Source organism: Oenanthe melanoleuca, chromosome 4 (genome assembly GCF_029582105.1).
Source record: "Oenanthe melanoleuca isolate GR-GAL-2019-014 chromosome 4, OMel1.0, whole genome shotgun sequence".
Classification (NCBI taxonomy): Eukaryota; Metazoa; Chordata; class Aves; order Passeriformes; family Muscicapidae; genus Oenanthe; species Oenanthe melanoleuca.
Genome location: NC_079337.1, coordinates 67,743,404 through 67,768,902, shown reverse-complemented (window position 1 = coordinate 67,768,902; position 25,499 = coordinate 67,743,404). Strand labels below are relative to the sequence as shown.

Here is a 25,499-nt window from a genome sequence, read left to right as displayed (position 1 = left end):
CTCCACACGCATTCCAGTGTGGGATCCCGGAACCCGCATCGATTTCCCGAGTGGGAAAGTGGCACAGCACCCTCATCCCGGTACAGGACCCTCATTCCGGTACAGGGACCCTCACCCCGGTACAGGGACCCTCATCCCGGTACAGGGACCCTCATTCCGGTACAGAGACCCTCATCCCGGTACAGGGACCCTCATCCCGGTACAGGACCCTCATTCCGGTACAGGGACCCTCATCCCGGTACAGGACTCTCATCCCAGCCCGGGACCTTATCCAAGTGCGGACCCCGGCCCGGAACCCGCGTCCCGGCGCTCCCAGCGCTCCCGGCGCCGCCCGTCCCGTGCCGGTGCCTCCCGGCCGCTCCCGCCCCCGCCCCGCCCGGTGCCGCCCGTGGGCGGTGGAAAGTGCCGGGGGGGGTGGAGGGGGAGGGAGGAGCGGGCGCAGGGCGGCGGCGGCCCCGGGATCGGGATCGGCCCCGGGATCGGGATGGCGGGGCCGGGGCTGGAGCGGTACCGGCTGGCGCTGCTGGCGGCGCGGGAGGACGTGGGGAACCCGCGGGCTGGGACCGACTGGTGAGAATGGGGGGCACCGGGAGAGGGAACGGGAGCCGGGAATGGAGACCGGGAACGTGGACGGAAGGGAGGACGGGGAACAGGGCGCCGGGAATGAGGAGACGGCGCAGAGAACCGGGAACGGGGACGGGAACGGAAGAGGGGACCGAGACTGGGAACGGGCACCGGGACAGGCACCGGACACAGGACGGGGAACGGGAGCAGGAACCGGCGCCGGCACGGGCCAGGGCGTCGGGGGCGGGCCGAGAGGCACCGTTACCGGCACCGGGACGGGGGCTCCGGGGTGCACTCGGGACTCGGCTGGGGGGTGCCGGTTCGCGGTGGGGGGGGGTGTTCCAGGACTGAGCTCTCGGATCCGCCGCGCTGGGAACCGGGAGTCCCACCCGGTCTCGCCCCGTCCCTCCCGGTCCCTCCCGGTGCCGCCGGGCTGGGAGCGGCGCCGCCGCCTGGGGCGGGGGCAGGACGGGCCCGGGGCGGGGGTTGAAGGAGCGGGGAGCACCCCGGGGTGCGGTAAAGGGGGTTCTGCCCGGCTGCACGGGGGGGACGCGGGTCCCGGGACGGTCCCGAGTTGAGGCGGGGGTCAGTTCGGTGCCGGTGCCGCGGCGCCGGAGTCCGTGTCCCCCAAAACCTCCATCCCGGGATGGGGGGCGACTGCACCGGGGCTCATCAGCCTCGCAGCCCCCGGACGTCACGGGACGCCCGGTCACGGTGGCCACCGGCCACCCGGGCATTGCCCTCTGCCCCCGGAGCGCGGCTGGACCCGCTCCAGCACCGGCTCCTCCCGGCGCCCGCCCGGCCGCGTGCCGGGCTCTGTCCCGCCATGTGGCGCCGCAGCCTGTCGCGACATGCCGTGACATGCGTGACGTGCCCGGCCGCGCCGTGCCCCACGAGTGCTGCCGGAGCCGGAGCCACGCGGGAACAAAGAGGGGCAGAGCCGCTGGAAATGCCCGGGGGGGAGGCGGGGAGGGTCCCACCGGGACGGGGCCTCCTGAGCCCTCCCAGGGCCGGGCGGGGGGTCCCGGCCCCGCAGCACGGGGGGGGTCGCTGGGGGGGCCGTGCCGCTCCGGCGCTTCCCACATTCCCATTGTCCCGGGGGCGGATGCTGCCGGCGGCATTTCCATGAATTCATCCCAAGCTGGTGGCATGGGGGATCACGGGGGTTGCCCAAGCCTGGCAGGTCCCCCAGTTTATGTGACACCAGCTCTGACCCCCACCTTGACCCCCACCCTGACCCCCCTTTTCCCCCCCAGGGCCGTCTTTGGCTATGAGAAGCACCACGACCTCAAGCTCCTGGATTCCGGAGGTACCGGGAGCGACGCTGCCGGGGAGTATTGGGGGGTCCCCCGAGTTTCCCAGTACCCCCTCTGATCCCCCCTCCTTACAGCCGGGGGGCCGGATGAGCTCGCTGGAAAATTCTCTGTGGGCAGCGTCATGTACGGGCTGTGCCGGGTCCCCGATCCTGGTTCCGGCACCCCCAGAATCGTCCTTATCAGCTGGGTGAGTGCGGGGGGGCAGCTCGGGGGGACCCCCGGATGGGATCCCCTCGGGCTGAGCAATGGCTGCGGTGCCAGGTAGGGGAAAATGTGCCGGAACCGCAGCGGGCAGCGTGTGCCGGGCACCTGCCGGCCATCCGGAGCTTCTTCAGGGTGAGTGAGGGGCACGGAACCCTGGGGGGTGCTGGGGGGGGTGTATCGGGGTCCCCGCCCCATCATGTTCCCCATTTCTGCTCTCTCTGTCCCCCCCATCCCGCCGCCCCGACCTTTGCCTGTGCCCGGGCGCATTCCTGGCGCTGCTGACTCAGCCGCCGCTTTCCCAGTGCTCCCAGTCTTGGCCGCCGTGCCGGAGCTGTGGTTGGGATCCCTGCCCCCCCCATCCCGTCCTGGCGGGGGGGGGTCCTGCCCTCCCCATCCCCCGGAACAGCTTCCTGTGATCTGTCTGGGTCCGGGGTCTGGATCCGGCCCCACATCTGGATCCAGTCCCACATCTGACACGTGGGAATTGTGCCGAGCTTCCCCGGGGAGTGTGAATCCGTGCGGGGGAGGTGGCCGTGGGAGGGGTGGCACGGTCCCATCTCGTTCCGTGCCGGTGGCAGGAGGCCACGGCCGTGATCAGCGCCCGCCGCTCCGAGGAGGTGACGCTGGAGGGGCTGCGCCGAGTGCTGGCACAGCTGGAGCCCCCCGCCCCCCGCCCGCCCAGGAGGACCCCCCAGGACACCCCGGAGCTGGTGGTGAGTGGGGGTCTCGATGTCCCTGCGGGAATGGGGGCGCCCTGCGGGGGGGTGTCTGACGAGGGGATGTTGGGGGATTCTGGGGGTCCCATCCTGCCACCCTGTGCTCCCCAGGGAACCAACTACCGCAAAACCAATCCGGCATTGGAGCTGCAGCGCACCCAGCGCGATTCCTTCTGGGAACAGGCTGAGGTGAGGGGTCGGGGGGCGGGGGAAGGGCTGGGGGGTCCCCACGGTGCCCCGGTATCCCGGGGATGGGGTCACGGCTGCTGCCTCGGGCTGGGCTTGCGGGGGCTGAGCCCAGAGGTTCCAGTGCCGAGCTTGGTGGGAGTCCCAGTCCCGGTGTGGGGTGCAGTGGGGTCCCAGTCCCAGAACCGAGACCGAGGGGGTGCTGGCGCCGGTGCTGGTGTGGAGCTCGGTGGGTCCCCGTCCTGGTGCTGGTGCCGAGGCTGGGACAGTCCCAATGTGAAATGTGAGGGTACCAATCCTGGTGCCCGTCCCTGTGCCGGTGCCGATGGCAGTGGGATCCTAGTGCCGCTCCTGGTGCCGGGGTGGGTGAGTTCCCGGTGCCGATCCCGGTGCCGGTTCCCGGTGCTGATCCCGGTGCGTGCGCAGCGCGAGGAGCAGCAGCGGAAGGAGCAGGAGCGGCAGCGGGAGCGGGAGCAGCGGCGGCGCTGGGAGCGGGAGCGCATGGAGGAGGAGCGGCGGTGAGGGGCAACGCTGGGCTCCATCCTTGTCCCCATCCCTGTCCCGTCCCCGTGTCCCCATCCCTGTCCCGTCCCCGTGTCCCCATCCCTGTCCAATCCCGGTGTCTCCATCCATGTCCCATCCCTGTCCCCATCCCTGTCCCGTCCCCGTGTCCCCATCCCTGTCCAATCCCGGTGTCCCCATCCCTGTCCCGTCCCCGTGTCCCCATCCCTGTCCAATCCCGGTGTCTCCATCCATGTCCCGTCCCTGTCCCCATCCCTGTCCCGTCCCCGTGTCCCCATCCCTGTCCTGTCCCCGTGTCCCCATCCCTGACGCCCCAACTCCCGGCCCCGCAGGCAGGAGCAGGCGCGGCTGGACGCGGAGGAGCGGAGGAAGGAGCAGGAGCGATGGGTGAGCGGGAAAAGGGATGGAACGGGGGGTCTCAGGGAGATACAGGGGCTCCGTCGCAGCAGGATCCAGGGCGTTCATCCCAGGGATCTGCGGAGTCCCATCCCAGGGGAGGGTCAATCCCGGGGGATTCAGGGATTCTCATCCCAGGGAGTTTCAGGCACCTGTCCTGGGGGATCTGAAGGGGTTCATCCCAGGGATTTGGGGTGTCCATCCTGTGGGACCGAGCAGGTCCATCACAGGGAATGTGATATGTTTCCGGGGATCCGGGGTGGGGATCTAACCCTGGGGGGGGATCCAGGATCCATCCTAATTATCCATGTTCCCCATCGCCGCCCAGGAGCAGCAGCAGCGGGAGCAGGAGGCGGCCGAGCGGGAGCGCGGGGGTCGCACCGGGCTCAGCGGGACGGCGGCCGTGAGTGCCGGGAGCGGGTCCCTCCTGCCCCCGGGGACACAGGGCCACTGGCCCTGCCGTGGGGGCCACAGCCCCGCTGACCCCCCTGTCCCGCAGGAAGCCGCCATCCTGGTCTCCCAGCGCACCCAGAACCCCCGGGAATTCTTCCGGCAGCGGGAGCGCTCGGGCTCCACGTCCACATCCCCCCTGCCCGGCAGCACCCCCGGTAGGTGCCATGGAAGGGTTGGAGGGTACCGGGGGATCTGGGGGTCTCTGCTGACCCCTTCCCTCCCTTCCAGGGGCCCGCCGGCCTTTCCTGCGGTACCAGCGCAGCCTGACGGAATCCGCCTTCATCTTCCGCCGGCCGGAGCCCCCCCAGACCCCCCCCGCCCGGCGCCTCCAGGGGGGCACCGCCCCCCAGCCCCCGCCGGCCGCCGCCGCCTCTGCCCCCCGGCCCCCCGTGTGCCACCACCGGGACCCCCGTCAGCCCTGTGGGGAGGGGCAACCCTCCCTCTGCCACCCTGGGGACGCCCCCCAGCCCAGCCCGAGCAGGGTCCCCCCTTGCCACCAGTCCTGTGGGGACAGGGACCCCACAATATGGCACCCTTGGGACGCCCCCCAGCCCAGCCCGAGTAGGGTCCCCCCTTGCCACCAGTGCTGTGGGGACAGGGACCCCCCAAAATGCCACCACCGGGACCCCCGTCAGCCCTGTGGGGAGGGGCACCCCTCCCACTGCCACTCTGGGGACCCCCTCCAGCCCAGCCCGAGCAGGGTCCCCCCTTGCCACCAGTCCTGTGGGGACAGGGACCCCCCAAAGTGCCACCACCGGGATTCTCCACAGCCCCGTGGGGACAGGGATCCCTCCCTCTGCCGCCCCAAGGAGACCCCCCAGCCCTGTGGTGACGGGCACCCCCCAAAGTGCCACCACTGGGGCCCCTAGCAGTCCCATGGGATGGGGGACCCCTCCCTCCACCACCCTGGGGACCCCCGATTTTGCCACCACCAGGCCAGGGTCCCCCACTGCCAGCCCCCCCCGGATGGGGGTGCCCCCTGTCCCCTCCGGGTCGGGGCCTTCTGAAAGCACTTATGGGGTAGAGCCCCTCCCTCCTTTCAGCACTCCCGCCTTGGGGTCCCCCCCCAGGCCCCCCGGAGATGAGGAGGGGTCCTACCCGGACACTCCCCCCCTCCCCAGCCCCCCAGCATGGGAATCTCTGGGGCCACTGCTGGAGGATGTGCCCAGCCCGCGGGAGGGGTCCCCAATACCGCCCCGCCCGCTGCAGGACCCCCAGGATTTGGGGCGCAATGGAATCGGGGGGCACGAGTGGGGGGGCTGGGAGGCCCCCTGGGAGCCGGGACACCCCCCCGGGCAGGTACGGGGAGGGGCTGGGGGCGATGTGGGGGGGCCGAGATGGGGTTCTGAGGTTGTGTGGGGCTGGGGGTGAAGGGGGTGGCGCGGGGGCTGCAGGTTTTGGGGTTGGGGTCAGAGGGGGAACACACGACCCCGGGGGCTGATTTTGGGGTTTGGGATGGGCGGGGGGCAGGGAGGGAAGTGGCGTGGGGTCCCCTGGGGAATGGGGGTGGAGAGACCCCTCAGGCCCCTCCCGCTTTTTGCAGGGGGATGAGCCCAGCGAGAACCTCGTCCTGCACAAAGCCACGCCAGGTACCCCAAAACCCCCTCCCCAAATTACCCAACCTCCCCCAAAACCCCCCGAACCTCCCACAACCCCCTCCCGCCCCATATCTCACCCCCATTCTCCCCCCAGGCTTCGCGCTGCTGCTGGCCCGTGACGCCCCCCACCCACCGCTTATGGGGGGCCCCACCCCCCCCACCGAGGACGAGGATCTCTCCCCCCATGCTGTGTAGAGGGGGGGGCCCCAGCACCTCCTTTTGGGGGGGTGGGGGTCCCCCCTATTGCACCACAGCCCCCTCCCCACTCACCCCCCAGCACAGCCTCCACTCCCCCACTTGCACCCCAAATGAGCAGCTTGGGGAGGGGGCAGCACCCCAAGACCCCCCCCCCCCCCCCACTGGTGGCAGCACATGATGGGAGGGCACAGACCCCCCCCCCCACCCGGGCACAGGGACCCCCACGCCCCCCACCCCCCAAAATCACACACAGCAGCTGTTAAATAAATTTTAATGCAAATTATTAGTGAATATTATTAATGTGGGGGGGCCTGCCGGGAGGGGGAGTTGTGTCCCCCCCGGGTTAGAGGTGAGGGGGGGGACTCTGTGTCCCCCCCGGGTTAGACCCTGAGCACCCACCCTGCGGTGGGGGGGGGGTCCCCAGCACCCACCCTTGGAGGGGGGGAAAAGAAACCACCCCCCCATTTTTGGAGTTTAGCCCTGAGCCCCTCCCACCATGGGGAGGGGCAGAAATTCCAGTTTCTCCCCAAAAACAGAAGCTGGGAGCCCCCCAACCCCTGTGCTAAGAGGGGGGGTCCATCCCCCCTGCCCCCCCCAAGTGCTGGGGGTCAGACCCGCGACTGGAGGGCTCTGGGGGGGTCGCTCTGGGGGGGCCCCGGGCTGCTGCTGCCGCTGCTGGAGGAGCTGGAGTGGGGGGGTTTTGGGGGGCCCCCCCGGCCCTTCAGGGTGCCGAGCCGGGCGTCCAGGGACAGGGTGCGGGGTCTGCCGCGGCGGGGGGGGCTGGGGCTGCGCAGGGGGGGGCCCTCGAACAGCGACAGCCACGGGGGGGGGCCCGGGGCACGGGGGGGAGCCCCCCGGTGCCGCGTCAGGATGTCGGTCACCGCCGCGATGTCATCCGAGGGGTCAATAGCTGCGGGAGGGAATGGGGGGGGTCAGGGGGATCCCCAAAACCCCCCCACTACAGCCAGCACCCCCCCAGCCCCCCGTGGATTCCCCTCACAGGATTGGGGGTCCCTCCATTGGCCCCCCCTCCCCAGTCCCCATCGTCCTGGGGGCTGTGGCAGTGGGTGGGGGGCACCCCCCGTGTCCCCCCGTCACCTGTCGCTGTAGTAGGAGCTGAGCAGAGCCCGGATCTCGGCTGAGACATTCTCCTGCAGCAGCAGCCCCTCGCCCGGGGGGGTCCCGGGGGGGCCCGGCGGGGCTGGGGGGGCGGGAGGGGCGTGGCAGAGCAGAAAGAAATGGGGAGGGGGCACAGAGAGGGGGGACAGCGAGAAAAGCAGCGTTAGGGAGAGAGCAGAGAGCAGAGAGGGGGAGACAGAGCAGAGCCCCCCCAGACAGACCCCACTCACCCGTCTGGTGGTACAGGGAGCCCTGGGGGGGCAGCGGGGCCGGGGGGCGGCGCGTGGGGGGGGCTCCTCAATCCGCATCAGCTCCTCACAGCACTGCTTCCACTGGGCTGTGGGGACAGGGACAGCAGGGGGGACATGGGACAGAGCCCCTGTGCTGGGTTGGTGTGGCCAGAAATGTGAATTCTGTCCCCACCTGGGTGGGGCAGTGCCCCTGATCTCCTGGCACACATTATCTGCTCATGGGCCATCTTTAAACCAGCTGGGCAATCATCTTTATCTTCCCACAGCCCATCCTCCCTCCAGGAGATATCTCCTGTTCATGGCCACTGAGTCCCAGGGCATGACTGATAAAATTCCATCATCCCACTGGGAGATGCTCCAGCCAGGGGAGGAGCCAAGCCTTTCCTACCCAGATCAAAACTGACATTTGGAACACCAGAGCAGCCTTTGCCACTGGATTCCAGAGGAAAGCCAGACCTTTGCACATCATCCCTGCACCTTCAGAGGAAACTGCACCTTCTCCAGGAGCACTGCTCCAGCTGAACCACATCTGCCCCTGCAGGAGGATGCAGCCACCATTGAATGGGACTGTGCCAACACCCTGACTGACTGATGGGTGTCAGCTTGGATTCTGACTCTGGCAGGGTTGGGATTGTTCTGTGTAATACTGCATTTCTATTTTAATTTTCCTAGTAAAGAACTGTTCTTCCTAATTCCCATATCTTTGCCTGAAAGCCCCTTCATTTCAAAATTACAATAATTTGGAGGGAGGGGGTTTACATTCTCCATTTCAAAGAGAAGCTCCTGCCTTTATTGGCAGACACCTGTCCTTCACACCAGGACAGCCCCCCAGGATCCAGGTGCTGGGATTGGGATTGCAGTGGGATGGGGTCAGCCTGGCATGGGGGTTTCACAGGAATGGAGTTGGGTGTCCTGGGGTGATGGAGATCCCACAGAGATGGTCTGGGGTCCTGCCAGGGTGGGGTTCCCACAGCGATATTTGGGATTCCCACAGGGGTGTGCAGGGTCCTACAGGGATATCTGGGGTTCCCTCAGGTGGGGTGGGGGTCCCGGGGCTCACCCAGGTCGCAGAGGTGCTGCCCGAAGGCCTCGAGCCAGCGCTGGGCGTCGTCGGCGCTCTCGGCCAGCAGCGCGTGTGTCACCTCCTCCCCGCCCAGCCGGTTGGTGACGGCCACCCCGGGGGGCTGCCCGCGGCCCCCCGCCGGCACCGCGTGCACCCGCGTGTCCTGGGCACCGGGGCAGCCTGAGCCCTGCACCCCACAGAGCCCAGGGCACCCCACAAACCACCCCCAGCCCCCTACAGCCCCCTCTTCCCTGTGCCCACTGCGCCCCCATGTCCCCTCCATCCCTCACAACCCCGTAGTCACCCCAAAGCCCCTGTGCCCCCCAGAGCCCCCAGATCACCCTCTGTGCCCCCCAGATCACCCCCTGTGCCCCTCAGAGCCCCCAGACCCCCCCTGTGCCCCCCTGTGCCCCCCAGACCCCCCCATGCCCCGTACCTTGGTGACAGCGATGGTGAGGGTGGGCTCCTGCCCTGCCTCGGCCTCGCCAGCGCTGCCGTAGCAGAGCAGCCCCGGACCCCGCAGCACGCAGAACAGGGGGGGCCCGCTCGGCCCCTCAGCCCCTGGAGCCTGAACCGACACCCCAGAGCCGTCAGCACCCATGGGTGCCCCCCGATTCTGCACCATCCCCTGCACGTGGAACCCCCCAGCTCCACCCCCACCACTGCCGGGGATGGACGAGACCCGGTGGGTTTGTGTCACCCCCATCCTGTCCCAATTCCCAGCTCTGTCCCCATCCCATCCCATCCCATCCCATCCCATCCCATCCCATCCCATCCCATCCCATCCCATCCCATCCCATCCCATCCCATCCCATCCCATCCCATCCCATCCCATCCCATCCCATCCCATCCCATGTCTCTATCCCACTCCTCTCCCATCCCTATATCCCATTCCCAATCCCATCCCTCACCTGCAGCCAATGCTCCTGTTCCCACAGGGATGTTAACACATTCAATTCCTTTACTCCACTCCTCTCCCATCCCTATATCCCATCCCTATATCCCATTCCCAATCCCATCCCTCAACTGCAGCCACAATGCCCCTGTTCCCACAGGGCTGTTACCACATCCCACCCCTCTCTCCCAGCCCTCTATCCCATTCCCAAACCCATTCCTGACCCCGCCCCTCACCTGCAGCCGCAGTGTCCCTGTCGCCGCCGCCGTGTCCATGCAGCTCGGCCTGGCCGCCAGGCGGCAGCACATGCGGCCATAGAGGGGCACCCAGCAGGGGCTCTGCTCTGGGGGGGGACACGGGGACACCGACCCCAAACCCATGGAGAGACCCCCAAAACCGGCCCCAAACCCACCCAGCAGGGGCTCTGCTCTGGGGGGGACACGGGGACATCAGGGACCCCCACACCGACCCCAAACCCATGGAGAGACCCCCCACACCGACCCCAAATCCCAGACCCCCAAACCGGCCCCAAATCCCAGACCCCCAAACCGGCCCCAAACTCACCCAGCAAGGGCTGGGAGGGACCCTCACACTGACCCCAAACCCACCCAGCAGGGTCTCTGCTCTGGGAAGGGACCCATGAGGCTCCCAGGGTTAGAGAGGGACCCCCAAACCCCAATAAGAGCCCAGAGCCACCTCCTGCTCTAACCCGGACCCCCAAACCCGCCGAGACCCCAGACCCCACCCACACCCTTTCAGCACCCCAATATCCCCCCTCCACTCTGTCAGGACCCCAAACTCCTCCCCAGTGTTCCAGCCCCATTGCTCGTGTTATGGGGTGCCATGGGATGCTGTGGGGAGTTTTGGGGTGCTGTGGGGTGGTTATGGGGTGTTACCAAATGCCATGGGTGTATTACGGGGCTTTATGGGGTGCTGTTGTGTGTTTTGGGGTCACATTGGGTACCGTGGGGTGTTATAGGGTTTTATAGGGTGGTTATGGGGTGTTACAGGGTGCCATGGGGTGGTTATGGGGTGTTATCAGATCCCATGGGTGTTATGGGGCATTATGGGGTTTTACGGGGTGCCTTGGGGCGTTATGGAGTATTGCAAGGTGTTATAGGGTGTTTTAGGGTGTTATAGAGTGTTTTAGGGTGCCATGGGGTATTCTGGGGTGTTTTAGGATGCCATGGGGTGTTATAGGGTGTTTTGGGGTGTTTTAGGGTGCCATGGGGTGTTATAAGACGTTTTGGGGTGCCATGGGGTACTGTAGGGTGTTATAGGGTATTTTAGGGTGCCATGGGTTGTATGAGGGTGTTATAGGGTGTTGTAGGGCGCCATGGGGTGTTACAGGGTGTTTCAGGGTGCCATGGGATGTTTTAGGGTGCCACGGGGTGTTACAGGGTGTTTCAGGGTGCCATGGGGTGCTGTGGGGTGTTTTGGGGTGCCGTGAGCCCCACTGACCGTCGGCAGCGATGACGAGGTCGTGGGTGCGGAACCCGTCGTGCACCTGCGCCAGGGACAGCGCGGCGTGGGCCAGCAGCTGGAAGCGGGGACACCTGGGGACAGCCGGGGGAGCTGAGGGGTCTGGGGGCACGGGGGGCACAGGGGGGACACAGGGGGGACAGGGGGGACATGGGGCACACAGGAGGGCACACAGGGGGACACCTGGGGACAGCCGGGGGGAGCTGAGGGGTCTGGGGGCACGGGGGGCACAGGGGGGACACAGGGGGAACATGGGGCACACACGGGGTGACAATGGGGCACACACAGGGTGACATGGGGCACACACGGGGTGACAATGGGCACACACAGGGAGGGCACAGAGGGACATGGGGCACAGGGTGACAATGGGAGTGACATGGGACACACACGGGGGCACACAGGGCACACACAGGGTGACATGCAGGGGGGTCTCAGGGTGACAATAGGGCACATACAGGGGGGTCTCGGGGACATAGGGCACACACAAGGTGACATGGGGCACACAGGGGGCACAGGGGGTGACATGTGGCACAGCACAGGGGGTGACATGGGGCACACATGGGGGGACAATGGGGCACAGAGGGGGTGACAATGGGCACACAGGGGGTGACAATGGGCACACAGGGGGTCACAGTGTGACAATGGGGCACACAGGGGGGGTCTCAGGGTGACAAGAGGCACACATGGGGTGACAATGGGCACACACAGTGGGGCACAGGGGGGACAAGGAGCACACACACAGGGGGGTCTCAGGGGGGACATGGGGCACACAGGGGGGCACAGTGCGACAATGTGGCATGCAGGGGGTCTCAGGGTGACAATGTGACACACAGAGTGACAATGGGCACACAGGGGTGTCTCAGGGGTGACACGTGGCACACACAGGGTGACAATGTGGCACACAGGGGGTGACAATGGGCACACAGGGTGACAATGTGGCACACAGGGGTACAGGGGGGACATGGGGCACACAGGGGTGTCTGAGTGGGACACAGGGCACACACAGGGTGACATGTGGCACACAGGGGGTGACAATGGGGCACACAGGGGGATCTCAATGGGCACACAGGGTGACACATGGCACACAGGGTGACAATGTGTCCCACAGGGGTCTCGGGACACTCACGGCACACCGGGAGGGGGCAGCAGCAGCGCCCCGGTGCCGCCGGTGCCCGGGGGGCTGCCCGGCGCCCCCTCCATGGCCGCCCGCGCCCGGCGCCCCGAGGCGCGCCCCAGCGAGGTGCTCAGACGCGTCGCCAGCTTTTTGGGGGTGCTGCCCTGCGCCCCCCCGCCCGGCAGCCCCGCGCTGTACAGCTCCACCTTCAGCTCGAAATCGGGACCCGCCTCCGAGCTGGGGGCACAGAGCGGTCAGGGCACACCCGCGGCCACCCCGGGGACACTGGGGACACTGCAGGGGACAGGGGAAGGCGTGCCAGAGGGGAAACGTGGGGCAGGGGGTCCCTCCCGGGGTGGGCAGGGGTGGCTAGGGGTCCCCAGGGGGGCAGGGGTCACCCCCCAAATGGTGAGAGGGGGGGTCAGGGGTCTCCTGGAGCAGGGGCAGGAGAGGGCAGGGGTCCCCAAGGGGAGTTTGGTGGTGGCAGGGGTCCCATGGGGAGGGTCAGGGGTCCCATGGGGGGGTGTCAGTGTCACTGCGGGGCTGTGGGGGTAGGCGGGGGGTCCCATGGGCAGGGTCAGGGGTCCTGTGGGAGAATATGGGGGTGTCAAGGGGCCCATAGTGGGGTGATCAGGGGTCCCATGGGGAGGATCAGGGGTCCCTGGGGGTGTCAGTGTCCATGAGGGGGGTGTCAGGGTGGTCAGGGGTCCCACACAGAGGCTATGGGGTCCCACAGGGGGGTGTCAGGGTCCCAGGGACAGGTGTGGGGTGCCGGGGGTCCCATGGGGAGGGATCAGGGTTCCCAGGGAGGGCACACTGGTGTGGTCAGGGGTCTCATATAGAGGCTCAGGGGTCCTGTGAGAGAATATGGGGGTGTCAAGGGGCCCATAGTGGGGTGATCAGGGGTCCCATGGGGAGGGTCAGGGATCCCATGGGGGGGAATTGGTGTGGTCAGGGGTCCCATATAGAAGCTCAGGGGTCCCACAGGGGGTGTCAGGGTCCCACAGGGGGTGTCAGGGTCCCAGGGAGGGCTGTGGGTCCAGGGGTCCCATGGGGAGGGATCAGGGGTCCCACAGGGGGGTGTCAGGGTCCCACAGGGGGTGTCAGGGTCCCAGGGAGGGCTGTGGGTGCCGGGGGTCCCGTGGGGAGGCTCAGGGGTCCCGTGGGGAGGCTCAGGGGTCCCACAGGGGGTGTCAGGTCCCAGGGAGGGCTGTGGGGTGTCAGGAGTCCCATGGGGAGGGATCAGGGGTCCCACAGGGGGGTGTCAGGGTCCCACAGGGGGTGTCAGGTCCCAGGGAGGGCTGTGGGTCCGGGGGTCCCGTGCCCCCTCACAAGAGCACGGCGCCCTCGAAGCAGATGTCGGTGAGGGTCCGGTCCACCAGCACCGTGGGGGTGTCGTGGATCTCGGCCCCCACCTGCAGCAGCAGGAACACGGCACAGCGGTGCAGCTCTGGGGGGGCACCGGGGGTCACAGAGGGCATCACAGGGAAAGGGGGGACCCCCAGCACCCCAACACTCACCCCCCTTGTTCCTGAAGTACTCGGTGTCCTTCCACATCAGCGGGATGCGCAAATCTGGGGTGGTGGGGGGGGGGAGAGAGCAGGAGGGGGGTGAGACCCCCAGACCCCCCACCCAAAATGCAGACGGTGCACCAGGGGGGGCAGGAAGAGAGGATGGGGTCCCCCCTCCCCAGAAGGCCCCCAGCCCCCCCATACCTGAGATGCAGACGGTTCCCCTGCACGGCACCCGCTCAGCCCCGGGCCCGGCGTCCGAGGGGCTGCGGGGGAACGGGGGGGGGGTCAGCAAAGCTCCCCCCAGGTCCTGGGGGGCTCCCTCCAGGTTTGGGGTGTCCCCTGCTGCCACACCCTCACAGCTGTGCCTCGCTGCATTTCCCCATTCCCTCCAAATTTTGGGGTGTCCCTCACTGCTGCAGCCCCCGCAGGGTCTCTCATCCCATTCCTGGGTTTTGGGGTGTCCCTCAATGCAGTGTCCCCCATGTCCCCCCAAGCTTTGGGGTATCCCTCACTGCAGTGTGAACGATATCCCCCCAGGTTTTGGGGTGTCCTTCACTCCTGCAGACCCACAGGGTCCTTCATCCCATCCCCTGGGTTTTTGGGGTGTCCCTCACTGTAGGGTGACTGATATTCCCCCAGGTTCTGGGGTGTTCCTCACTGCCGTGTCTCCCACGTCTCTCCAGGTTTTGGGGTTTTCCCTCACTGCAGTGTGACCGATGTCCCCCCAGGTTTTGGGGTTTTCCCTCACTGCAGTGTCCCCCATGTCCCCCCAGGTTTTGGGGTTTTCCCTCACTGCCACACCCCCATGGGGTCCTCAAACCCCCTCCCTAGATTTTGGGGACCCTCCCCACCACTCCCTACCCCGTGTTTTGGGGTGCCCCTCACCACCCTGTGGGATTCTCCCTTCCCCTCCACTTTAGGGTGCCCTCCCCAGGTTTGGGCATCCCTTGGGGTTACCCAACGCCTCCCCCCATAATTTTCGGGGTGCCTCACCGCCGGGCCCCCCTCAGCCGGGCCTCCTGGCGCCGCTGCAGCTCCCCCCCGGCCGCGACCACCCTGGCGTCGCACAGCACCAGGGTCTTGGTGGTTTCCAGCGCCTGCTCGGGGCGGCTGCAGGCGGGGAGGAGGCGCCGGGCGCCCTCCCGCACCCGCAGCGCCCGCTCCAGAGCCCGCTGCAGCTCCGGCTCCTGGAACGGGACATTTGGGGGTTCAGGGATCCCCAAAACCCCTCCCGCACCCGCAGCGCCCGCTCCAGAGCCCGCTGCAGCTCCGGCTCCTGGAACGGGACATTTGGGGGTTCAGGGATCCCCAAAACCCCTCCCGCACCCGCAGCGCCCGCTCCAGAGCCCGCTGCAGCTCCGGCTCCTGGAACGGGCACATTTGGGGGGTCAGGGATCCCCAAAACCCCTCCCGCACCCGCAGCGCCCGCTCCAGAGCCCACTGCAGTTCTGACTCCTGGGAATGGGCACATTTGGGGGTCAGGGGGGCCCCAAAATCCCTCCCGGACCTACAGAGCCCGCTCCAGAGCCCGCTGCAGCTCTGGTTCCTAAGAATGGGACACATTTGGCGGTCAGGGGGACCCCAAAACCCCTCCCGCACCCGCAGAGCCCACTGCAGCTCTGGTTCTTGGGAATAGGCACATTTGGGGGTCAGGGGGTCCCCAAAACGGCTTCAGCATCCACAGCATCCACTGCAGCTCTGGCTCCTGGGAACGGGACATTTGGGGGGTCGGGGGTCCCCAAAACCCTCCCGCACCCGAAGCACCTGCTCCAGAGCCCGCTGCAGCTCTGGTTCCTAAGAATGGCACACATTTGGGGGTCGGGGGTCCCCAAAACCCCTCCCGCACCCACAGCACCCACTGTAGCTCCGGCTCCTGGGAACGGGCAGATTTTGGGGGTCAGGGGGACCCCAAAACCCTTCCTGAACCCGTAGCAGCTCCGGCTCCTCCCACATTTGGGGGTCCGGGAGGGTCTGGGGGAACCCCCCAACCCACGCCCCCCCCCCCCCCCCCCCCCGGGGGTCCCAGCCATGCACAGGCGGTGCCAGCATGGGGAAGGGTCCCACACTGGCTGGGGGGTCCCAGCCACACAAACGGGGGGTCCCAGCTGCACCCACACATCGTGCACCCCATAGATTTACCAGGCGCCCCACAAACACAAACCGTGTGCCCCACAGATTTATCAGGAACCACATCATGTACCCCGCGGGGAATCCGTGAACCCCAAAACCACACCGTGCACCCCACGGATTTATCTTGCACCCCACAAATTATTTCTGCACCCCACAAGCACACTGTGCACCCCATAAGAGAACCACGGGGCCCACAAACCCATCGTGCACCCCATGGGGGAGCTGTGCACCCCAAAGGCAGGGCACGCACCCCACAAACTCATCCAGCACCCCCTAAGGGAACCATGCACCCACAGATCCATCCTGCACCCCACAAACCCCCCGGATTCACCAAGCACCCCAAAATTTCCCAGCACACTCCTCCCTCAGCCCCCCGACTCCTTCCCGGTACCTCCTTCTCCTCCATCCCGATCCCGATCCCGCCCCTGTTCCCCCCCTCCAGTGACGTCATCACCTATAAATAACCCCCCGCTGGAAACAGGGGGAGCGGGAGCCCCCCCAAAATCCCCCCCCTCTCGTAGTTTTGGGGGGCTCCCGAGGGGGTGAATCCCTTGGGATATGAGGGGCGCATTCCATCCTCCCGGGTCGCCGGGATCTCCCGGTTTCCCGAGGTTTGGGGGTCCGGGGGGAACCCGGGGGATCCCGGAATTTGGAGTCAGCAAGGGGCGGGGGTGGGGGGGGTCCCCCCAAAATTCCCACCTGGATGCTGGCGGCGATCTGGCGGATGTAGAGCATGTTGAGATCCTCCAGGATCCGCAGCCGGCGGCCCCCCCCCACCTCCATCGGGACCCCCGGGACCCCCCCCCCAGCTATTTTGGGGGGTCCCCCCAAAGCCCCCCAAGGGGGTCCCGCCGCATCCAGCGCTGGGGTGTAGTGGGGACCCCTCCCCACACCGAGGTGGCTGCGGGGAGAAAATGGGCTCTGGATGGGCACGGCCCACCCCTCCCCGGGAATTCGGGGGGTCCCCCACGCGCCTGGGCCCCTCCCTGGAATCTGGGGGGGGCGTCCACGTTGTCTGCCCTCCCCAAATCGCCGCCCCCTCCCAGGGAACAAGGGGGGGACTGTGCGGGAAAGGGCAGCGGGGGCGGGGGGGACGGGAGGGAGGCAGGGAAAGGGGGGCTGGGATGGGGTGGGCTGGGTTTGGGGTGCACGGAAGGGAAGATTTGGGGTGCGGGGAGAGGATATGGAGGGCGGGGAAGGGAAAAGATGGGGTGAAGGGTTTGGGGTGCAGGGGAGGGGGATAAGGGGTCAGGGAAGGGGTGCAGGGGACAAGGTGGGGTACAAAGCGTGGGGGGACAGGATAGGGGCAGGGATGGGATGGGGGTGCAGGAATGGGGTGCAGGGAGACGAGGGGGTGCAGGGACGGGAAAATGGGGGCGGAATGGGGTGCAGGGTTTGGGGACACGATGGGGCAAGGTTTGGGGTGCAGGGAGGGGATTGGGGCAGGGAGGGAGTGCAGGGATTGGGGTGCAGGGTTTGGGGTGCAGAGCACAAGAGAAGGGGTGGAGAAAATGGGGTGCAGGAGACAAGATGGAGTGTGGGGATGGGAAAAGAGGAGCAAGGAAGGGATTAGGGGGACAGGGGACTAGATGGGGTGTAGGGTTTGGGGTTCAGCGAGCGGATAAGGGGTGCAGGGGAGGGGAGACCAGCTGGGGGCGGGGAGGGGGTGCATGGCGAGGATGGGGTGCAGGGTTTGGGGTGCAGGGGACGGGGGACAGGACAAGGGGTGCAGGCGAAGGACGGGGTGCAAGGTTCGCGGTGAGGGGCGGGACGAGGGGTGCCCGAGGTCAGGGTGCAGAGCCTGGGGGTGTCGGGAACGGGAAAAGGGGTGCGGGGAGGGGGGGACACCATGGCCCGGGGGAGGAACACGGGGTCCCGTGCGGGGGAAGGCGGGGAACGGAGCCCCGGTAGAGACGGACACCGGGACCCCCTTCCCCCCCCGCGCCCCCCGCCCCGTGCAGCGCTGCCCCCCATTCCCGGTACCTCCGGCCGCTCCCGCTCCGCCGCGATCGCGCACAGGAAGCTGCGGCCGCCCCCGCCCCATGTCCCGCCCCGTGTCCCCCATTCCCCGTGTCCCCCCCCTCCCTTCTTCTCCCAGGAGCCGCCTCCGTGTCCCCCCCGCCCCCCCCGCGGGGCTCCGGGACACCGGGAATGGGCGGGGGGCGCCCCCTGCTGGGGGAAACGCGAGGTGCGGGGGGGCCGAGACCCCCCCGGGGTACCGGGACCGACCCAACAGAACCGGAGCCCCCGTGTGCAGCTGGTACCGGGGGGCTGACATCAAACTCCCCCGGAGTGAACCGAGACTCCTCGGGATGCACCGGGACCTCCCCGGGGAGCACCGGGATGGCATCAAATGCCCCGCGATGATCCCCGAGTTAACCGGGAGCCCCCCAAGTGTCCCCCAAGTGCACCCGGACCTGCCAAGTGCAGTTGGTACTGAACGACGGGGACCCCTCGTATCCACCGGGACCCCCACAAGTGCAGCAGGAGCCCTTAAAATGCACCAGATCCACCCCAGGATGCACCAGAACCCCCCACGAATGCACCGGGACCCCCCAAAATGCATCAGGCTCCCCGAGGGCACCGGGCCCCCCCGAGAGTGGGTGTACCAAGTGAGCTGGGACCCCCCCAGTACACCAGGACCCTTCAGTGAGCAGCTGGGACTGGGTGAACTGGAACCCCCGAACGCAGCAAGAACCCCACAGCGCCCAGTGAACCCCAAAATGCAGCTGGTTTGGGGTCAAGCGGGACCCCTTGTATTCACCAAGAACCGCCCCCCGCCCATCCCCGAGCACTGGGACCTTCATAAAGATGCCAGGACCCCACTCATATACACTGGGCCCCCCAAGCGCAGCTGGTTTGGGGTGAACCAGCACCCCCCAGACCCACCAGGACCCCCCCAGACCCACCAGAACCCCCTAGACCCACCAGAACCCCCCGAGTGCCCCGCGGCCTTTTTGGACACCCCGTCTCCTGTGTCCCGTGTGCCACCTGCCCCAGTCCTCCCGTCCCCTCCCCGATCCCCCGTCCCACCCAGTCCCACCCAGTCTCTCCCAGTCCTCCCAGTCCCCCCCTCCCCGTCGGGTGCCGGGGGCGCGGGCGCTTCCCGCTACGCCGGATCCCTCCGGAATTCCCGGCTGGGCCGGGGCAGCGGGACGGGCCGGGGGGTGCCCGGGGGGCAGGGAGAGGCTGCGGCCGCCCCCGTGGCCTCGTGCCCGGGCTGGTCCCGCTGTTCCCGGCGCTCCCGGTACCTGCGAGGCCGGGGCTGGGGGGCAGCAGCGGCCCCGGCGCAATTCCATGTCCAGCGCTGAGCCCCGCGCCACCGTGGCGCGGTTGCGCTCGTCCCGCCGGAACATGAGTGGGGGTCCCGGGGGGTCCCGGGGGGTCCGGAAGGTCCGGAGGTTTCTGGAGAGTCCCGGGGATTTTGGGGGATCCCGCGATCCGGAGCTTTCCAAGGGGTCCGGGAAGTCTCGGGGTGTCGCGGAGTCTCCGTGCGCCGGAGTTCTGGGGGGGTTTTCTCGGTGTCCCAGGTGGTCTCGGTCCTCTGGAACCTTTCAGGGGAGCCCCGCGGGGTCCCGGCGCTCCCGAGGGGTCCTGGGGTTCGAAGCTTTCCGGGGGTTCCCGAGGTCCCGGTAATCCGGGAGTTCTGGGGGTCCCGGTGCTCCGGGAGGGGGAATGAAGGGAAGCGTTCGGGGCGTTCCCTCGCACACCTGGGACAGGTGGGATCCCGGGGATGGACGCACGGGGAGATGCCGGGGTCGCCTCTCCCGGCTCCCTGCTGAGGGGGGGCGGCGGCGCCGATCGGTGCCGGCGGCTCCTGGCACGGGCGGGACAATGGCCCGGGGCAGCGGCAGCTGCGGGCGGGGGGCGGGGGGTGTCTCTGTGTGTGACATCTGTGCGCGTGTGACATCTCTGTGTGCGTGCCACATGCAGCTGCCACCCCTCTGGAGATGTCCCAGTGCCACCCCCCGCCCAGGCAGTGCCACCTGAGAGGTGACACACGGCCAGGTGACCTGTCCCAGGGCTTGGCCCCTCCGTCGGAGCAGCTCTGCCCCGTGCTGAGCTGGGATTTGTGTTTAGTTCGTGGCCAAAATTCCTCGTTCTGCCCTGGGCACCTTCCTGACACCCCGGGGAGAGATTTGTAGGGCTGGATGGGGTTTTTGTGTGGATGGATGGACGGGATCTCCTCTCAGATTATTTGAGGTATTCGGGTGGGTATTTGAGGGTTTTGTGACGATATTCAGGATATTTGTGTGGATTGATGAAGTCCTCTCTCAGTTTTCTTCTCGGACAAACCAGACCCAGCTCCCTCAGCCTGAGAAGTGCTCCAGACCCCAAATCAGCCCCATGCTCTGCTCTGGACCCGCTCCAGGTCTCCGTGGTCCCGACACAGCGTTCCAGATGTGCCATACCTGGGCAGGGCAGAGGGGCAGGATCACCCCCTGACCTGCTGGCACTGCTCTTCCCCCGGGATTCCATTGCCCCCCAGGACTCGCGGCTGGATCCCACAGCTCATACCTGAGCTCACACCTGTGTGTTCATCCTGTGTTTTCACACACACCTGCACAGTTCACACCTGAGTCCGCACATCTGCCCCGAGCGGCCCAAAAGCACCCGCGGCGCCAGTTTCCCCCCGGGACATTGCACAACATGCCCACTTCAAAGATGGCTTCGGCAGCGTCATCTGCCCCCGATAACGGACGGAAGCGAGTCCGGGCAGAAGCGAGTTTGGGCGGAAGTGGGTCCGTCCCGAATTGGGTCCCCCGCAGCCGGATGCGCAGGGCCTGGCGGCGCAGCGGGATGGAGGCCGGCGGCCACGGTGAGAGGGCGCGGGGCCGCGGAGGGTCCGGGGGAGCTCCGGGATCGCTCCCTGGCGGGGCAGAGCCCGCGGGGAGCCCTCGCTGACCCTGTGTCCCCCCTCACAGGGCAGGAGGCCGAGGCGGGCGGCCATGGCGGCCACAAGAAGAAGCACAAGAAGCACAAGAAAAAGCACAAGAAACGGCACCACCACGAGGCGGGGCCGCCGCCGGGTCCCGAACTGCCTCGGCAGCCCCGGCTGAGGCTCCGGATTAAGCTGGGAGGGCAGATCCTGGGCACCAAGAGGTGAGGAGGGAGCTGGGGCAGATCCTGGCAGCAAAACGTGGGAGGAGGAGGTGGGAGGCTGGGCCAGGGGTGTTTCCATGTGTCCCCCTAATCGGGACCCACCCCAGCCCGGCCTCAGCGGAGTCCCCAAACTCCTCTCTGTTCCTCTGCAGCGTCCCCACGTTCACGGTGGTCCCCGAAGGGGCGCACTCGCCATCCCCCTCCCCACTGCTGGGAGGGGACGAGGAGGAGCCCAGCGAGGGGGTCCCCATCGAGCAGTACCGGGCCTGGCTGGGTGAGCAGGGGGGCTCACGGGGGGCTGTGGGGAGGGCAGGGGAAGCTCTGAGGAGGAATGGGGGGGCTCAGAGCGAGGGCTGCATGGGGAGGGGGTGCTCTGGATTCCTCTTGTGACCCTCACCCCCCGTGACTTTTCCCATCCTGACCCCCCCAGATGAGGACAGCAACCTGGCCCCCTCCCCACTGCCCGACCTGGACCCCGAGAGCTGCTTCCCTCCCCGTGAGGAGGGGGAGGAGGAGGAAGAGGAGGAGGAGAAAGAAGAGGAGGAGGAAGAGCGGCGCTGGCTGGCAGCCCTCGAGAGGGGGGAGCTGGACGACAACGGCGACATCAAGAGGGAGGTGGACGAGTCCCTCCTGACGGCCCGGCAGGTATGGGGGGGCTGGGGGCAAGGCTGAGGGGGGCTGTGGGGACTGCAGAGCTGCTGTCACAGGTCTGGGGAGGGGCTGGGCAGGTTTGGAGACACTGGGATGGAGCTGGGGTGCTCAGGGAGTACCAAAACCAGATGAGCACTGGGGTGATGGGGACTGGGCAGCCTCATAGCCCCTGGGGCATGACTGAGGGGATCCCAGAACTGCCGTGGGGATGAGCTGGAACCCTTGGGGTGCCCTGGCGCTGGTGGAGAGGCAGTTTGGAGGCCTGTTTTGGGGGAGCTGTGTGGATCTCCCAGCCCACCCCGACACCTCTCCGTGCCCCCCACAGCGCGCGCTGCTGCACAAGCAGCAGAGCCAGCCCCTGCTGCAGCTGCCCATGGGCGCCAAGGCCAAGGAGGTGACGGAGGAGATGCGGGAGAAGCGGGAGGAGCGGGCGCGGCGCCGGCGGCTGCAGGCCGCCCGCAAGGCCGAGGAGAGCAAGAACCAAACCATCGAGCGCCTGACGCGCACGCACAAGGCCAAGGTCCGGGCCCTGCGCGAGCGCCGCGCCCGCCCCGCGCCCTGCCCCGTCGTGCACTACCGCAGCGCCGCCGACGGCGTCACCGTCTCCTTCCCCGCGGGGCTGCCGCTGCCGCTGCCCCCCGCCGCCGCCCCGCCCGTGCCCCCCGCCCAGCCCTGCGCCGTGCCCGGCTGCCCCAACCCCAAGCGCTACAGCTGCGCCCGCACCGGCCGCCCGCTCTGCAGCCTGGGCTGCTACCAGCGCAACCTGCAGCTGCTGCAGAGCGCGGGGTGAGCCCCCGAGAGGGATGCGGGGGCTGCGGATCCTTTGCTGTGGATACACCGGGCCTTATGGATGTAGGGAGTTCTAGAGGGGTCTGGGTTATCCACATGGACGCAGAGGGTGAGAAGAGGAACCTGTAGATCTCCAGTGTGGAGCTCCAGATCTTCCTCACAGACCCAGAAGGTCAGAACAGGGGGTTTCAAACCCTCTGCTGTGGACACAGAGGCTCTGGCCACTCCACATGAACACAAGGGACCAGAACAGCTGCAATTCCTCATGGATATGGTGAGCTCTGGCTCCTCCAAATGGATATGGACAGCCAGGATGTGGAGCTCCAGAGGGCTCCAGCCTCTCCACCATGAACACAGAGGGTTGGGGACCCCTGCAGGGACTGAGGGTGGTCCTGAGGGGATGAAGGATGTCGCGGAGCTGAATAAACGCTGTTGTTGAAGTAGCAGTGTGTGGGCCGGCTGGGATGGGGAGGCAGCCCGACCCCCCGGGAGCTCTGTGGTACAGCCCGACACCCCCCGGGAAGCACTATGGTACAGACCTCCCCCCCGGCAGTGCTGTGGAACAGTCCGATCCACCCCGAGTGCGTTATGGTCCGTCCCGCCATCGAGGGCGGGCGGGGCGCTCTCCGGCAGCGCCCATTGGCTGCGGCTCTGCCCAGGGGAGAGTGGCGGCGCTGATTGGTCGGACGCTTTGCCAATCAGACGGACCGAGGGCTGTCTGCTCGCCAATTGGCCGTGCTGAGCGGAGTGTCCGCCCCGGGGCGGAGCGGGGGGCCGCGCCCTTCGCCTATCTCGGGACTGGGCCGCCATTGGCGAGCGCTGCTGTCAGTCAGGGCCTGGGGGCGGTGCTCCACCTCCGGTTGGTTGCTGAGGCCGCCAATCACCGCGGGGGCGGGGCTCGGCTCCTTTGTCTCTGTTGTTGGGCGTGAGGCTCAGGCAGACGGCGGGCGATTGGCTGCAGCCCGGCGGCGGTGCCGGCGCCAATTGGCTGTCGGCTGCAAGGCTCCTGCTGATTGGTCGGCGGTGGCCGTGGGGGCGGGATTTCGGGCCGGGCGTGATGGCGGCGGCGACGGCCCCGGCCCGGGCGGCGGCGGCCGCGGGGGCCGCGATGGCGGCGGCGGCGGCGACGGGGCGGCGGCGGCTGCTGCGGGCGGCGGGGGCCGCGGCCGGGCGGGCGCGGGGCTGCGGCGGGCTTTAGGCGGCGGCGCCATGGAGCGGCCCGGGAGCGCCGAGGGGGCCTGGGCCGCGCTGCTGGGCCGGCAGCACCCGCAGGTACCGGGCGGGCCGGGGCGGGGGGACCGCGCGCGGGGCCGCGGTGACGGTGCGGCCGTGCCCGCAGGCCCGGGAGTTCTGCCCGGGGGTGAACAACCGGCCCTACGTGTGCGAGACCGGGCACTGCTGCGGGGAGAGCGGCTGCTGCACCTACTACTACGAGCTGTGGTGTGAGTTCGGGGGGATCCCGGGAGAACGGAGGGGACCGGGGATTCTGGGCGGGCTGATGGCTTCGGGAGGATCCGGGATTCCAGGGGCGTCCTGCGACTCGGGGAGGACAGGGACTGTGTGAGGGCTCCGTGTGAGTCCTGCGGGAACTGGGGTGGGGGACAGGGACTGAGCGCTCCGAGGACGATCGGGGGCTCTGTAGCGCTCCTGTGGCTCAGGGGGCTGCGGGCTCCGAGCTGCACTGGAGGCTCAGGAAGAGCTGGGACCGCGGGTTCTGGGAGGTTCTGGGGACTGCCGCCGGACCCCCGGTGGGAATGGGGGTTCTATGTGAGGGTGACCCCCCGCTCTGCGCCCCCGTTCCCGCAGGGTTCTGGCTGCTCTGGACCATCCTGATCCTGCTGAGCTGCTGCTGCGCGTTCCGGCACCGCCGGGCCAAGCTGCGCCTGCAGCAGCAGCAGCGGCAGCGTGAGATCAACCTCATCGCCTACCACGGTGCCTGCCAGTACCCCCCCTCCTCAGGGGACCTCCGTGAGTCAAAGGCTTCTGAATTTCCCCTGTACCCCCCAATCCCAGCCCCTCGTCCCCCACTATCTTCATAGGGGATTTCAGTCAGTCAGGACACCCTGTGCCATCCCACAATATCCTGGATCTCCTGTCCCTGCTCCAGCCCCTGCATCCCCCCCAACGCCACATCCCCACCCGTGCCCTGGGCTGCTGCTCTCCAGCTCCATCCCCCACATCCCCCACATCCCCCTGAGTCCCCCAGCTCTGCCCTGTGCCAACCTGCACCCTCCTCCTCCATCTGCATCCTTTTGGGGGCCGTTTCCCAGTGCCCCCCCCGTGTCCCCGGTGTCCCCCTAACCCCACCTCTTCCCCCCCAGGGCTGCTGGCCTCCTTCAAGCTCCCGGCGTATGAGGAAGTGGCGCAGCGCCCCGGGACGCCGCCGCCGCCCTACAGCCCCGGGAGCCCCTCACTGTCCCCCGGCTCCTCCGGGGGCTGCAGCTCCTGCTCCTGCGGCTGCTCCTGCGCCTCCTCCCCCAGCAGCTCCTCGCTCTCGGCACCGGGCACCGACGAGACGGACCCGGAGCCGGGTCCGGGCCCGGGGGGTGGCAGCACCGGCCGTGACGGTGGCTCCAGCAGCACCGGCACTGGTGCCAGCTGGGACCTGCCCCTGCCTGAGGAGCTGCAGGCCTGCAGGGACCCCCCCAAACAAGTCCCCCTGGACTTCTGTGAGGCTGAGGGCCGCCCCTGCTCCGACACCGAGGGGGGCGAGGGCGGCGGGGGCAGAGTGGTGCCAGGGGGCTGCCCCGGGCGGCACCGGCGGCTCACAGGGGATTCGGGCATTGAGGTGGGCCGTGGCCTAGAAGAGGAGGAGGGCGAGCCTGAGGGCTGTGGGGGACCAGGGGGTGGTGGGGGGCCTGGCTCACCTGTGCTGCCTGTCTGAGCCCCCCCCAGGACCCTCAGCTGGGGTCTGGACTCATCACGGAGCCTCTGGGGGCCCCTTGCACCGAAGTGACACCCATCCTACAGTGTGGTGGGGGACATGCTGGAGCCCCCTTCCCTCTGAACTGCTTCTGGGGCCTCCCCTGTGATCCCAATGCTGCTGCCTGGGGGGGCCCCATTGCCCGGGGGGTGCCTGACCATGGGGGTGGGTGGTCCTGGCACATTCTCTCACCATTAAAGAGATGTGGAAATACCATCGCCCCTTGTGATGGGTGTACTGGGCTGGGTGGCGACCCCTGACTCCACAGGGAAGGGGCAAAACGTCCCCGCTATGGCATGGGGGCATCACAGC

At 68.0% G+C, this 25,499-nt stretch overlaps 4 protein-coding genes across 4 annotated transcripts; 3 read left to right on the top strand and 1 right to left on the bottom strand.

Moving 5' to 3' along the window:
• The first annotated feature begins 425 nt into the window (after positions 1-425).
• On the top strand, positions 426-6,429 carry LOC130252097 (drebrin-like). Its single transcript, XM_056489302.1, is given in 14 exon segments — positions 426-570; positions 1,821-1,873; positions 1,955-2,067; positions 2,142-2,216; positions 2,663-2,797; positions 2,912-2,989; positions 3,413-3,501; positions 3,793-3,895; positions 4,233-4,307; positions 4,404-4,512; positions 4,586-4,668; positions 4,670-5,656; positions 5,901-5,946; positions 6,050-6,429. Coding segments are annotated over 14 exon segments (2,133 nt in total). The 5' UTR covers positions 426-484; the 3' UTR covers positions 6,151-6,429.
• On the bottom strand, positions 6,411-17,765 carry RTKN (rhotekin). The gene is given in 14 exon segments (XM_056489303.1): positions 6,411-7,063; positions 7,503-7,554; positions 7,557-7,609; positions 8,584-8,749; positions 9,023-9,154; positions 9,718-9,824; positions 10,943-11,037; positions 12,090-12,314; positions 13,410-13,527; positions 13,598-13,651; positions 13,793-13,854; positions 14,585-14,778; positions 16,421-16,604; positions 17,689-17,765. Coding segments are annotated over 14 exon segments (1,821 nt in total). The 3' UTR covers positions 6,411-6,761.
• Positions 17,766-20,386: 2,621 nt separating this feature from the next.
• INO80B (INO80 complex subunit B) lies at positions 20,387-22,707 on the top strand. The gene is made up of 5 exons (XM_056489299.1): positions 20,387-20,540; positions 20,647-20,824; positions 20,977-21,098; positions 21,255-21,469; positions 21,801-22,707. Exons 1-5 carry the CDS (start codon positions 20,387-20,389, stop codon positions 22,263-22,265), a joined length of 1,134 nt encoding a protein of 377 aa, XP_056345274.1. The 3' UTR covers positions 22,266-22,707.
• Positions 22,708-23,388: 681 nt separating this feature from the next.
• On the top strand, positions 23,389-25,401 carry WBP1 (WW domain binding protein 1). Its single transcript, XM_056489301.1, has 4 exons — positions 23,389-23,536; positions 23,604-23,706; positions 24,071-24,232; positions 24,586-25,401. The coding sequence occupies exons 1-4, from the start codon at positions 23,474-23,476 to the stop codon at positions 25,146-25,148; spliced, it is 891 nt and encodes a 296-aa protein (XP_056345276.1). The 5' UTR covers positions 23,389-23,473; the 3' UTR covers positions 25,149-25,401.
• Positions 25,402-25,499: the final 98 nt, after the last annotated feature.